The sequence below is a fragment of the Panthera onca genome, chromosome E2, assembly GCF_046562875.1.
Source record: "Panthera onca isolate mPanOnc1 chromosome E2, mPanOnc1 haplotype 2, whole genome shotgun sequence".
Taxonomy (NCBI): domain Eukaryota; kingdom Metazoa; phylum Chordata; class Mammalia; order Carnivora; family Felidae; genus Panthera; species Panthera onca.
This window is the reverse complement of record NC_138353.1, coordinates 11,913,546-11,927,293: the sequence shown is the minus strand read 5'-3', so window position 1 is coordinate 11,927,293 and position 13,748 is coordinate 11,913,546. Positions and strand designations below refer to the sequence as shown.

The following is a 13,748-nucleotide window of genomic DNA, read 5'->3' as shown; positions in this document are numbered from 1 at the left end:
TGTCTCCCTCTCTCTCTGCCCCTCCCCCGTTCATGCTCTGTCTCTCTCGGTCTCAAAAATAAATAAACGTTAAAAAAAATTTTTTTTTTAAAAAAGGGAAAAAAAGAAACAAAAAACAGATTCTTAAATACAGAGAACTGGTGGTCGCCAGAGAGGAGGTGAGTGGGGGGGTGGGGGAAACAGAGGGGATTAAAGAGTACATTTATCAGGAAACCTGGGTTGCTCATTGGTTGCACATCTGACACTTGATTTCAGCTCTGGTCATGATCCCAGGGTCATGGGATCGAGCCCCACATTGGGCTCCATGCTCAGCTTAAGGTCCTCTCTTTCCCTCTGCCCCTCTCCCTCACTCACGTGCTCTCTCTTTAAAATAAATAAAATGGGGGGCGCCTGGGTGGCTCAGTCGGTTAAGCGTCCGACTTCAGCCTGGGTCACGATCTCGCGGTCCGTGAGTTCGAGCCCCGCGTCGGGCTCTGCGCTGACAGCTCAGAGCCTGGAGCCTGCTTCCGATTCTGTCTCCCTCTCTCTCTGCCCCTCCCCGGTTCATGCTCTGTCTCTCTCTGTCTCAAAAATAAATAAACGTTAAAAAATTTTTAAAAAAAAAATAAAATAAAATAAATAAAATGGAACAAATTTACAAAAAAAAGAGGACACTTATCATGATGAGCACTGAGAAATATATAGAATTATTGAATCATCATGTTGTACACCTGAAACTATATAACACTGTATGTTAATTATACTTGAAAAAAAATAAATTTCCTTAAAAAATTTTTTTTAACATTTATTCATTTTTGAGAGGCAGAGCACAAGCCGGGGAGGGGCAGAGAGAGAGGGAGACACAGCATCCGAAGCAGGCTCCAGGCTTTGAGCTGTCAGCACAGAGCCTGACGTGGCGCTTGAACCCACAAACCATGAGATCACGACCTAAGTGGAAGCAGGTCATTCAACTGACCGAGCCACCCAGGTGCCCCCAAAAATAAATTTCTTGAGTGTGATGACAGTAATGTGGAGATGTAGGAAAACGACCTTATTCTTAGGAGATACATGCTGAAGCATCTAGGGATGAATAATGATGCCTGCAATTCGTTCTCGACTGGGTCAGCAAAATGAAATATAGATAGGGGCTCCTGGGTGGCTCAGTTGGTTAAGCGTCTGACTTTGGCTCAGGTCATGATCTCACAGTTAGTGAGTTTGAGCCCTGCATCGGGCTCTGTGCTGACCCCTCAGAGTCTGGAGCCTGCTTCAGATTCTGTGTCTCCCTCTCTCTCTCTGCCCCTCCCGTGCTCACACTCTCTCTCTCTCTCTCTCTCAAAAATAAATAAACATTAAAAAAAGTTTTAAGGAAGATGAAATATAGATAAGTATGTGTGTATATATGTGTATTATATATATGTGTACAAGTTAACAACTATGAATCTAGTTAAAGATCATATACTATACTGTTTTTTCCACTTTTCCACGAATTAAAAAATTTGAAAATAAAAAGTTGAGGGGAAAAATAATCTAGTATTAATCGCCATCCCCTGACCAAGAAAACAAATGTTTAAATAAAATGTTATCATTGCAGGGCCGCCTGGGTGGCTCAGTCGGTTAAATGTCTGACTTCGGCGCAGGTCATGATCTCTCAGTTCGTGGGTTCGAGCCCTGTTGGGCTCTGTGCTGACAGCTTGGAGCCTGGAGCCTGCTTTGGATTCTGTGTCTCCTTCTCTCTCTCCTCCTACCCCACTCGTGCTCTGTCTCACTCTGTCTCTCAAAAATAAATAAATGTAATTTTTAAAAATGTTTAATAAAAATAAAATAAAATAAAATAAAATAAAATAAAATAAAATAAAATAAAATAAATGTTATCAGTGTACTTATCACACTGCTCAACCACGTGGTCACAGACATGTGACTCTCATTAGACTCTGCACCTCAAAAATGCTTCCAACCAAAGCTGTGAGAAGTTAAAATGTATTCCATGGAGCATTTATGCAATTAGCATTTAGCATTTCGCAACTGTTCAATTCACCAATACATGGCAATTATTAAAAACAAAAAGTAGGTGGAGAGGCATTATGGACTGGATGTTTGTGTCCCACCCCCCACCCCCCAATTCACATATTGAAATCTTAATCCCCCAAGGTGATAGTCTTAAAAGGTGAAACCTTCTGGAGGTAATTAGGTCATCAGAGTAGAGCCTCATGAATAGGATTGATGCCCTTCTAAAAGATCTCCCAGAGAGCTCACCCTTTCTGCCATATGAGGACTCAGCAAGAAGATGGCCATCCACTGATGACAAAGCGGACCCTCACCAACACCAAATCTGCCAGCTACCTGATTTTGGACTTCTTAGTCTCCAGAGCTGTGCAAATAAGTTTCAGCTCATTAACCACCCAGTATATCTTAGCAGCACTTCTCTCCTCGGTAGGAGGCAACAAAAAGGAGTTGGAGCGAGCAGGCCAGGAACCAGAGATACTGGACAGCCCAGTGGGATAACTCTAGGGAGAAGGGGTTAGGAATGCAGGCTCACCCAGCCTAACCCCCTTCTCCCTTCTTCGTCTCAACGCTCTGGGAAAACAAAACACCCAATCCCCACCACCCTTCGCAGCCGAGTGGATTCTTTGCTGGGATGCTATGCAGAGACTGCCATATAATGCCGGTACAAGGACTGTCCAAAAATATTAATGACCCAAATTTATAAACCAATACAGATACAATCAATGACTTAAAAAGTCTTTTTCTCAGCACACAGCACCATTTATGAAGTACTCTTGTAAAACCTGGGACCTGAATTTATTCAAGTGTTTCGTGCTTCCATTTATAGGAAAGATTATAGCTGGAGGAACCCATTGAATGACAGCAAACAGAAGCATTTTTGAGATAATCGGGGAAAATTGATTATTGCCTGGGTATTAGATGATACCAAAGAACAACTTGATAGTCTCAGTCATTTTTTTTTCTAGCGTCAGTAGAAATACATACTGAAGTATATAGAGGAGAATGGTAACTTAGATTGCTATTTAACAAAATTCTCTCACACTCCCCAATGCCACTACAAGACCAGAGTGCATTTCATTGCCCCGTGACTTAGGATTTGGCTCCACGACTTGTTCCAGCTCTGAGCCTAGCCCTTTAAGAGGTCTCGAATGTTTCCACTTGCTTCCTTACTCCTCTGCCACCACCCAACACATCCAAGCTAACCGATAAAACTGCTACCACAAGCAGAATGCTACCAAATAAATATCTCTGGCACTGACTTTGGGACCGGGCAGTACTGGTTGAGGAAACTGTTAGCAGAGGCTGGAAAAATGGTCGCCTGGGTGACACAGTGTGAAACGCTTGGTAAAACAGTTGCTGGCAATAATTTAGAAGCTAGAAAATGTCCTTAAGGAGAAGGGGTGGGCTCAGGCAAGATGGTGTCCAGGCAGAGGAAAGGAGAGGGAGTGCATTTATGTTAGCTCGCACCCGAGCTGCTCTAAGAAAGTAATGGGCTCAGAACAAAACCAGTATAAAACAAAATAACGTGCTATAGGGATCTTCTTTTAAAATGCTTTGGGAAAGGAAAAAGGCAAGTAAAAACGAGATCGATGAAGCAGATGTGGCAAGACGTTGAGCCTGCGCTCTACATCGGCATTCATAGTACTCTTTTCCCTTTTTGTATATTTTCATAATTAAAACATTTTTCATGATTTAAAAAAAATCACGGCTGCACCCTCTGATGGCCTTTTTGATGCGTCAACTTGGCTAGACTACGGTCCCATTATTGAAGCAAAAATTAATCTAGGTGTTGCTGTGAAGATGTTTTGTAGAGGTGATTAAAGTCCTTAATCAGATGACTTTGAAGGAGATTATTTCAAATAATCTGGGTGGGCCTGACTCAATCAGTTGAAGGGCCTTCAGACCAGAACTGAGGCTTCCCTAAGAGAAAAAATTCTACCTGTAGACAGCAGTCCCAGTCTGTATCTAAGAGTTCCAGCCCACCCTGGGATTTCCAATTCGCCCTGCACCCCGCCCCCACCCCCAGTCACATAAAAGAAATCTCATCCAAATCTCTTCTTACTATATATCTCATGTTGTTCCACCTTAATTGGTTGAACCCTGATGGACATATACCCATTCAAATCTTGCTACTTATGTGGACTGGACCCTGCACTACTCAGAGTGTGGTCATGTATGTACTGACCACGCACTCGAATGTTGTGGCAATGCTGCATTGCTATAGAAGTTTCTGGGGCGCCTGGGTGGCTCAGTCGGTTAAGCGTCTGACTTCGGCTCAGGTCACAATCTCACGGTCCATGAGTTGGAGCCCTGCATTGGGCTCTGCACTGACAGCTCAGAGCCTGGAGCCTGCTTCCGATTCTGTGTCTCCCTCTCTCTCTCTCTGCCCCTCCCCGGCTTGTGCTCTCTCTCTCTCTCTCTCTCTCAAAAACAAACATTAAAAGCTTCTGGGTTCTTCCTTTTGATTGCTGTATTGATCTCTCTGTGACAAGCAGCTCATGGACTGGCACTTGTGTGCGAACCACACTTGGAATAGCCTGAACTAGGCATCCTGACATCTCTGAGCCTGTTCCTTCCTTTCTGCAAAGGGCGTTAACACCACCTCTCTCACACAGCTGTTACGAGCAAGGTGAAGTGTCTAAGACACAGCCGCCACTCAAAACTTGGCCATTTCCTTTCAGAAAATAGCTCCCCAGAAGGGACGTGGTATTTAAGAGAGAGAAAGGAAACCTTGACTTACCCGGAACTTAACCATACTGTCTTCCTCTTGGAAAGAGTGGGATCCCGAGAATGCAGAACTGCAAAGAAAGAATCCATGAGAGTGTGGGTTTAACAAATTCCGAGTAAATCCTGGTTTCTTCTTTTTTTTCTTTTAAACTTTTTTTTTAATGTTTATTTATTTTTGAGAGAGAGAGAGAGAGAGAGAGAGATACAGAGAGTGTGAGCAGGGGAGGGGCAGAGAGAGACAGAGACACAGAATCTGAAGCAGGCTCCAGGCTCTGAGCTGTCAGCACAGGGCCCAACGTGGGGCTCGAACTCACATGCAGTGAGTTCACGACCTGAGCCAAAGTCTGACATTTAACCAACTGAGCCACCCAGGTGCCCCTGTCCTGGTTTCTTCTTATCTGTGCAATTTTTTCACACATTCTTCCCTCCCAAGGTATCTTTACCTCTCTTCTCATTCTCAACGGACTGAATCTCACCTCCTCAAGCCTTCTCCCCTGCCCGCATTCCACCCAGGCTCTCCTGTCACTCCTGTCTCGCTCCTCAAACTTTTCAGTCAAAACTGCCATGCTTTTCCTTTTCTCAGACTTGCCAATGTGTTGACGTCACCTGCATCCCAGTCATTCCGGAAAACAGGCTCCAGAATTTCTGACTTGGAGGGTGATCTCAGCATGACGGGGGAACCTTCTTTTGCTCCCACTTTCACATGCAAGTTACTCCTGTGTAACCAGGACCTGGAAGCTGAAGAACTTTCAGTTAGCTAAGATCTTACAAAACAACCTCTCCCCAGCACCCATTCTACGCTCTGGGACCCTGTGACTTTTGCAAATACTGATGGCACAGCACACTCTGCTCTGGAAAAGCTCACAGGATGGTGCGAGGAACTCTCTAGATCTGCTGGTGGACAGAAGCAGGTAGAAGGAGGCCCTGGGAACTTGGCACTCTACATCCACTCAACTCCTTTCCCTGTCCTGCCTGTAGCAGGAGACCCCCTTGCCCTCCAGCTTCCAGTTGAACTTAGCCAATAGGGCAAGTCAGCAGGAGATCCAGCGAAGGGACATAAGTGAAGTCAGAGTACTTCCCCAGCTCTTTCCTGGAGTTGCTTTGGACTGGCTGTTTCATACCCCTTGACCAAAGGTCACAGCACCTATCAGTGGCCCTCCTCTCAGATCTCTTTCCCCAGGTCTGGTAACTGGCTCCTCCCTCAGCCCTTCCACCCTAGGGACGACAGTCAGTTACCCTGCTATGAGCAGATCTGGGATATTGCAAGATCCTTTCTTGATTACCACACCCTGCCCCCACTTTGGTAAACTGCCCCTTTATTTTAAGCTCGTCTCAACTTACCATTCTGACTCTGGTGCTTATTTCCTATCTGAAAAACTCCGTAAACATCTGTAAAAACTCTGTAGCCTCTGGCCTTCCAGGAGAAACTGAGTGTGTAAAATTTCTGCTTTAGGCACTGTGGGAACCCCAAAGATTAAAGGATAAAAACCAAAGACCATGTCTCTGTCTTCTCAGATAGTGCTTCTCAAAACTACCTGGGGGCACCTGGGGGGCTCAGTCAGTTAAGAGTCCGACTTCAGCTCAGGTCATGATCTCATGGTTTATGGGTTCGAGCCCCATGTCGGGCTGTGTGCTGACAGCTCAGAGCCTGGAGCCTGCTTCAGATTCTTTGTCTCCCCCACCGCTTCTCTCTCTGCCCCTCCCTGGCTCTCACTGTCTCTCTCTCAAAAATAAATAAACATTAAAAAAAAAATTTTTTTTTAAACTACCTGTTGTGAGAGGTGTGTGGGTAGCTCAGTTGGTTAAGCATACAACTCCTGATTTCAGCTCATGTCAGCATCTCAGTTTGTGAGATTGAGCCCCGCATCAGGCTCTGTGCTAAGCATGGAGCCTGCTTGTGATTCTCTCTCTCCCCCTCTCTCTCTCTCTGCCTTTCCCCTGCTCACACTTGCTCTCTCTCTCTTTCAAAATAAATAGATAAACATTAAAAAAAAAAACTACCTGTGGTGAAGGACCAGTTTCATGTTATTTTCACTGTTATTTTCATCTGTCACTGACCAATATTTTGGTAAAATACAGTTAAAAAGAAATTTCTAACTGGATAGTAACATGCAGAAAAATTAAACTGGACCACTTTCTTTTTTTTTTTTTTTTTTTTTAATTTTTTTTTTCAACGTTTTTTATTTATTTTTGGGACAGAGAGAGACAGAGCATGAACGGGGGAGGGGCAGAGAGAGAGGGAGACACAGAATCGGAAACAGGCTCCAGGCTCCGAGCCATCAGCCCAGAGCCTGACGCGGGGCTCGAACTCACGGACCGCGAGATCGTGACCTGGCTGAAGTCGGATGCTTAACCGACTGCGCCACCCAGGCGCCCCAAACTGGACCACTTTCTTACACCATACACAAAAATAAAATCAAAATGGATATAAGACCTAAATGTGAGACAGGAAACCATCAAAACCCTAGAGGAGTAAACAGGCAACAACCTCTTTGACCTTGGCTGCAACAACTTCTTATTCGACATGTCTCCGAAGGCAAGGGAGATAAAAGCCAAAATGAACTACTAGGACCTAATCAAGATAAAAAGCTTCTGCACTGCAAAGGAAACAATCAACAAAACTAAAAGGCGACTGACAGAATGGGAGAAGATATTTGCAAATGACATATCGGATAAAGGGTTAGTATCCAAACGATATACAGAACTTACCAAACTCAACACCTGAAAAAAAAATAATCCAATGAAGAAATGGGCAGAAGACATGAACTGACACTTTTACAAAGAAGACATCCAGATGGCCTACTGGCCACACTGACACATGAAAAGATTCTCAGCGTCACTCATCATCAGGGAAATACAAATCAAAGCCACATTGAGATACCACCTCACACCTGTCAGAATGGCTAACATTAACAATTCAGGAAACAACAGATGTTGGCAAGGATGTGGAGAAAGGGGAACCCTCTTGCACCGTTGGTGGGAATGCAAACTGGTGCATCCACTCTGAAAAACAGCATGGAGGTTCCTTGAAAAATTAAAAATAGAGCTACCCTGTGACCCAGAAATAGCTAGGAATTTACCCAAGGGATACAGGAGTGCTGATGCATAGGGGCACATGTACCCCCAATGTTCACAGCAGCGCTTTCAACAATAGCCAAACTATGGAAAGAGCCCAAATGCCCATCAACTGACGAATGGATAAAGAAGATGTGGTTTATATATACAATGGAACACTACTTGGCAACGAGAAAGAATGAAAGCCTGCCATCTGCAGCCATGTGGATGGAACTGGAGGATATTATGTTAAGTGAAATAAGTCAGGGAGAGAAAGACAGATATTATGTTTTCACTCATATGTGGAACTTGAGACACTTAACAGAAGACCATGGGGGAAGGGAAGGGGAAAAAGTGGTTTCGGAGAGGGAGGAAAACCCATAAGAGGCTCGTAAATACAGAGAACAAACTGAGGGTTGATGGAGGGGGAGCGGGGGGAGAGGGAAAAATGGGTGATGGGCATTGAGGAGGGCACTTGTTGGATGAGCAATGGGTGTTGTATGTAAGCGATGAATCACGGGAATCTACCCACAAAACCAAGAGCACACTGTATACACTGTATGATAGCTAACTTGACAATAAATTATATTTAAAAATAGATAAATAAAATAAAATAAAAATACGGAAAAAAGTAAAAAGAAATTTCTAGAAAAAGTACAAACTTAGGCATACAAATTACAAGCCCATTTTTAAATCATCAGATTAATCAATTATCATACAATTGCTAAAATTGATATACAAATTTTTCAATGTTTACACTCAATTTCTGAAATTATCTGGTCACAAACCAATAACATTTAGCTCTCTGACTGGCCCCAGTCTGCTGGCCACCCCGCGAGCAGCTTGCAGGGTTACAGGATCAGGTTAATAGAATAAAAAATGACTTTTTGGCAAATCTTCACCCTTTCCCCCCACTCCTTTACTACCTCTTGTAGAAAGCATGAATCGCCTTATTCTGGGCTCCCACAAAGATTTGTTAAACCCCTAAGTACAGTGCTAATCGCATTCTGATCTGAGTGCTGAAGCAGGACAGAGACCAGGTCCCCACGGCAACCTCTGGAGGGGAAGAGGAGCTGCAGGGAAAGCAACAATTGAATCTGGAACTTCAGGTGCCAAGAAACACAATCAGAAAGAGAAGCCCCGGGGCTCCTGGGTGGCTCAGTAAGTTGAGCACCTGACTTCAGCTCAGGTCACATGATCTCACAGTTTGTGAGTTTGAGCCCACATGGGCTCTCTGTGGTCAGCACAGAGCCCGCTTCAGATCCTCTGTCCCTCCCTCCCTCTGCCCCTACCCCTTGTTCTCTCTCTTTCTCTCTAAAAAATAAACATAAAAAAAAAAAAAAAAAGAAATATAAGCCCCGAGTTTTCCCCAAAACCCTGCTTCCAGATTCCTGACTTTTCTTAGAAGTTCCAGAGGATTCAAAAGTGAGAGAGATGTGCCTAGCAATCCTGTGTAATCATCTCAGGAATGGGACAAAGACCATTGCTTCTGTGTGCATGAGGGTGAATGTCATGTGATAATGCCAAAGTGGTCCGTCTGTAATCTGTGAGTATCTGAGCCGGAGGGCTCTACAAGAGCTGGCTTCAGCCCTCAGCCCTCAGGGCTTGTGGCAGGACGGCAGGCAGGGCTGTCTCTAGCCCATGCCAATATGCCTTTGAGGATATTAGAAAATGTATCCCTTCTTCAAGATACTTTTCTTCCACCTGTTGGAAAATTCTTATCACATACTGATTTTTGTTGGAATAAAGCAACGGAGTACTTTTATTGTTACTTGCTGAAAATTGCATGTGTGTCCTATGTGAATAGTATGGCTTTGATGTGGTCTCCTTGTGCAGTACGCAGCCTGCACAGATGTGCATAGCCGCCCTACCCCCAGAAAGCCTGTCCAAAAACTTAAAGGCTAGTGAGACATGGCTGTGTGCACATGACAAAGCCTGTCACTGGCCAGTTCAAGTGACTATGAAGTATAGGACTATGGGAGGGCTTTTCTAGTGACCTTCCCATATCCCCTGCCCATGGGGATCAGTCTTCTATGGTCAGACCACAGGATCTGGTACTGACGTCCACTACAACACTTTTCATATCCTACTTCAATTTTCCTGGTTACTTTTTGCTTTCTCTCCTGTAACATGTGCTCCTAATGACTAAAAATTGTATCATTTGTGTACATATGGCAAGTTTAGCATGCAGTAGGTGCCAAATGAATGAATGAATGAATGGAGAAGTCTGGGCCTTTGCCTGACTCAATTCTCAGACTGAAAAGATCAGATCCTGAGATCAAAGGTGCAAGGAAAACCCATGCATTGGGTATATGACCCATGCAGTGAACGCTGACTAGGAGAAAACGCAGTAGAGCCTGGCTGTTTAAAAAAAAAAAAAAAATTAGGGGCGCCTGGGTGGCTCGGTCGGTTAAGCATCCGACTTCCGCTCAGGTCACGATCTCACGGTCCGTGAGTTCGAGCCCCATGTCGGGCTCTGGGCTGACGGCTCAGAGCCTGGAGCCTGTTTCCGATTCTGTGTCTCCCTCTCTCTCTGTCCCTCCCCTGTTCATGCTCTGTCTCTCTCTGTCTCAAAAATAAATAAACGTTAAAAAAAAAATTTTTAAAAAAATTAAGACTCTGAAACCAGACTCCCTGGGTTCAAGGCGTGGCTTTGTCAGCCACTGGCTGTGTGCCCTTGGTCAAACCAGCTCCTGGTGCCTTGGTTCCTTCCTCTGTACAAGACAGGATATCGAGAGAACCTATTTCTAAGTGTCATTGTGGGAACTCAGTAAGTTATGACGTGCAAGGTGCTCAGAGTGGCGCCTAGCACACAATAAGGAGTAAGTGTTGTGTACTGGGCTGTATGCTAAGTGCTCCAGATAAAAATGTAAGATTCAGTCCCTGATCAGGGTGCCTGGGTGACTCAGCCCGTTAAGCCTCTGATTTCGGCTCAGGTCATGATCTCGCGGTTTCTGAGTTCAAGCTCCTCATCGGGCTCTGTGCCAATAGCTCGGAGCCTGGAGCCTGCTTGGGATTCTGTGTCTCCCTCTCTCTCTCTGCCCCTCCCCTGCTCACTCTGTCTCTCTCACTCTCAAAAATAAACATACATTTAAAAAAAAAAAAAACCCTAAAATTAAATAAATAAATAAAAATAAAAGACATCCCTTTGGGGCACCTGGGTGGCTCAGTTGGTTGGTGTCCAATTGGCTCAGGTCATGATCTTCTCGTGGTTTGTGGCTTTGATCCTCATGTCTGGTTCTGTGCTGACAGCTCAGAGCCTGGAGCCTGCTTGGGATTGTGTCCCCCTCTCTGCCCCTCCCCAGCTCGCGCTCTGTCTCTCTGTCTCTCAAAAATAAACATTAAAAAAAAAAAAAATCAGTCCCTGATCTAAAGGGGAGGCAAACTAGAGGGTAGAGAGGTGAGCCAGTAAATTCACTGGAACGTGAGAAGGGCTGCAGCAGATGTGGCTGCACAAAACTGAACAAAGACACAGGGAACAGAAACCCGACACAGCCCGAGAGGGCTCCAGGCTGTCAGGGAAGGCTTTTGAGAGATGATAATTGAACTGTAGCTGATGCCCAAAGAAACAGAAGGCATTTGCCCAACTGACAAGGAAGGAGAAGGCTAATGAAGAAGTGGCAATGTGGGCGAAAACACACACGTGGGCAATGCTGCGGTCCCACCAAAGGCCAGGAAGCACATGGGTATAGACTAGAACAGAGAGTCACAGGGCCAAGTCCGGCTAAGACAATGCCGGAGACATTACCAGGGGCCGATCCTGAAGAATCCTGAAGAGTTTCAACATTGTGTTACTATTATTATTATTATTATTATTATTATTATTATTATTATTAACCTTCAAGTACCAGTTTGGGTGTTACTTCTGCAGGAAGCCCTCCTTGATTATCTCCACCTTATCACGTACCGTCTTCATCCGTTCAAGCCCCTGTAACAAAACTACCACATACCGCGTGGTTTATAAAGAACAGAAATTTATTTGTCACAGTTCTGGAGGCCAGAAGCCCAAGATCACCATTAGGTGAGGGCCCTCTTCTGGATCACAGACTTCCACCTCTCCTCACAGGGTGGACCAGGCAAGGGAGCCCTCTAGGCCCTCCTTTATAAGGGCATTGATCTCACTCACGAGGGCTCTGCCCTCAGGCCATAACCACCTTCAAAGCCCTGCCTCTTTTTTTTTTTTTTTTTTTTAACATTTATTTATTTTTGAGACAGAGAGAGACAGAGCATGAACGGGGGAGGGTCACAGAGAGAGGGAGACACAGAATCTGAAACAGGCTCCAGGCTCTGAGCTGTCAGCACAGAGCCCGACGCGGGGCTCGAACCCACGGACCGTGAGATCATGACCTGAGCCGAAGTCGGACGCTTAACCGACCGAGCCACCCAGGCGCCCCAAAGCCCTGCCTCTTAATACCATCACGCTGGGCCTTGGGATTTCAAACATGTGAATTTCAGGGGATCCAAACATTCACACCATGGCAGAGGCCGACTGTGGCTGGCATTTCTCCTATCGAAGCACTATACTGTGGTTGTTTCATTATCTTCCACCCTTGGCCATAAGCTCAGAGAGAGCAAGGGTGGCATTGACTCGTCCAACACATATTTATTAAGTGCCTACTGTATGCCAGGCAGGGATCTAGAAACTGAAGATATAGCAATAAGGGTTATGGAGGGAAAAAAAAAAAATGGGGCAGGGGGATAGGGAATGAAATGGGGTGGTCAGGAGAAGCCTCACGGGGGTGATCTGTGAGTAAAGACCTAACTGAGTAAAGGAGTGACCAACACAAATATCTGTACAGAGAACATTCTAGACAGAGCGTACAGCAAGGGTCAACACCCAGAGGTGGCAGCATGCACGGCATGTGGCTAAAGTGGAGCGAGTGAGGGAAAGAATAATCAGAGACGAAAGAAAGGTAAATGCGAGCCAGATGCTATGCGGTCTTCTAGGCCGTTTTAAGGCTTTTGGCTGTTATCCTCATTAGGTGGGAATAAAGGCAGGGCTTTTGAACAGAGGAGTGACATGATCCAACTTAGGTTATCAATAGGGTTATTCTGGCTGCTGTTAAGAATGGACTAACAGTGGCAAGATGGGAAGCAGAAGACCAGATGGTCGGTTATCACGACAATCCCAGCAAGGGATGATGGCGTCTTGGGTCAGGGACGCGGAGGTGGAGGCAGTGAGAAGTTGCTGGGGTCTGCGTTTATAATGAAGACACGGTCACTAGGCTCCGTCGATGGCTTCCATCCAGGGTGGAAGGCAGGGGGTGGAGGCTTTGGCCTTGTTCACTGGAAGGATGGAGAAGGTTTTGGAGAGCCAGGTTTTGCAGCCGATTAGGAGCTCAGTTTTGGAAACAGTGGGTTTGAGGTGTTGAAAAACACACCCATAGCGTGAGAAGTAAGGCAGAGGATTCATTTTCAGAAATACGAAACAAAAGCTGGGCAGTCTAGTTAACAGTAGGTTTACAAAGTACTGGAAATATGTATAAAACCCCACCCTGCCCGGACCCACAGCGGAGTCCCAAACCCTTAGAAACTTCACTTCCTGGTCCTCCTTCCCCTCTCTGTTTCGCAGGCTTATTTTCACGGGCTTATTTTCGTGGACTTTGCAATGAGCATGTGCCAAGGAATAAAGGGAGGAGGGACTGAAAGTCTCTGGTCATCTCAGGGAATGTACATTTGTTCTAATCAGACCGCTTTATGGCATAGGCATATGGGCATAGGCAACGCCTGGGTAAGGCTGTGACCTCTGTAGTGCTCAGCCAATGAGGAATCAGGGGAGGGGCTTCACACTAGGAGATAAATTGTCTGCTGTAACTGCCCCTCAGACACCAGCTCTTGCAAGAATGTTGATTAAAGCCTCACTTCACTGTGTTCCCAGTCTCCTTGTCCCTCCTTTGATTGGGTCGGTGGGCTGATTTCTCACTCATATTTACAGAGATCGAAGAAAAAAATTATCCCCTTCACAAGAGACAAAAGACATAAAA

General features: G+C 45.4%; 1 protein-coding gene across 1 annotated transcript in view; it reads right to left on the bottom strand.

Annotated features, from left to right (window-relative positions):
- ZNF229 (zinc finger protein 229) overlaps window positions 1–13,748 on the bottom strand; it is a 71,771-nt gene that overhangs the window by 36,576 nt on the left and 21,447 nt on the right. Inside the window, exon 4 of the mRNA XM_060651385.3 lies at window positions 4,724–4,781. Within this exon, the coding sequence (XP_060507368.3) occupies window positions 4,724–4,781 (58 nt within the window). The remainder of the gene's footprint in view (window positions 1–4,723; window positions 4,782–13,748) is intronic.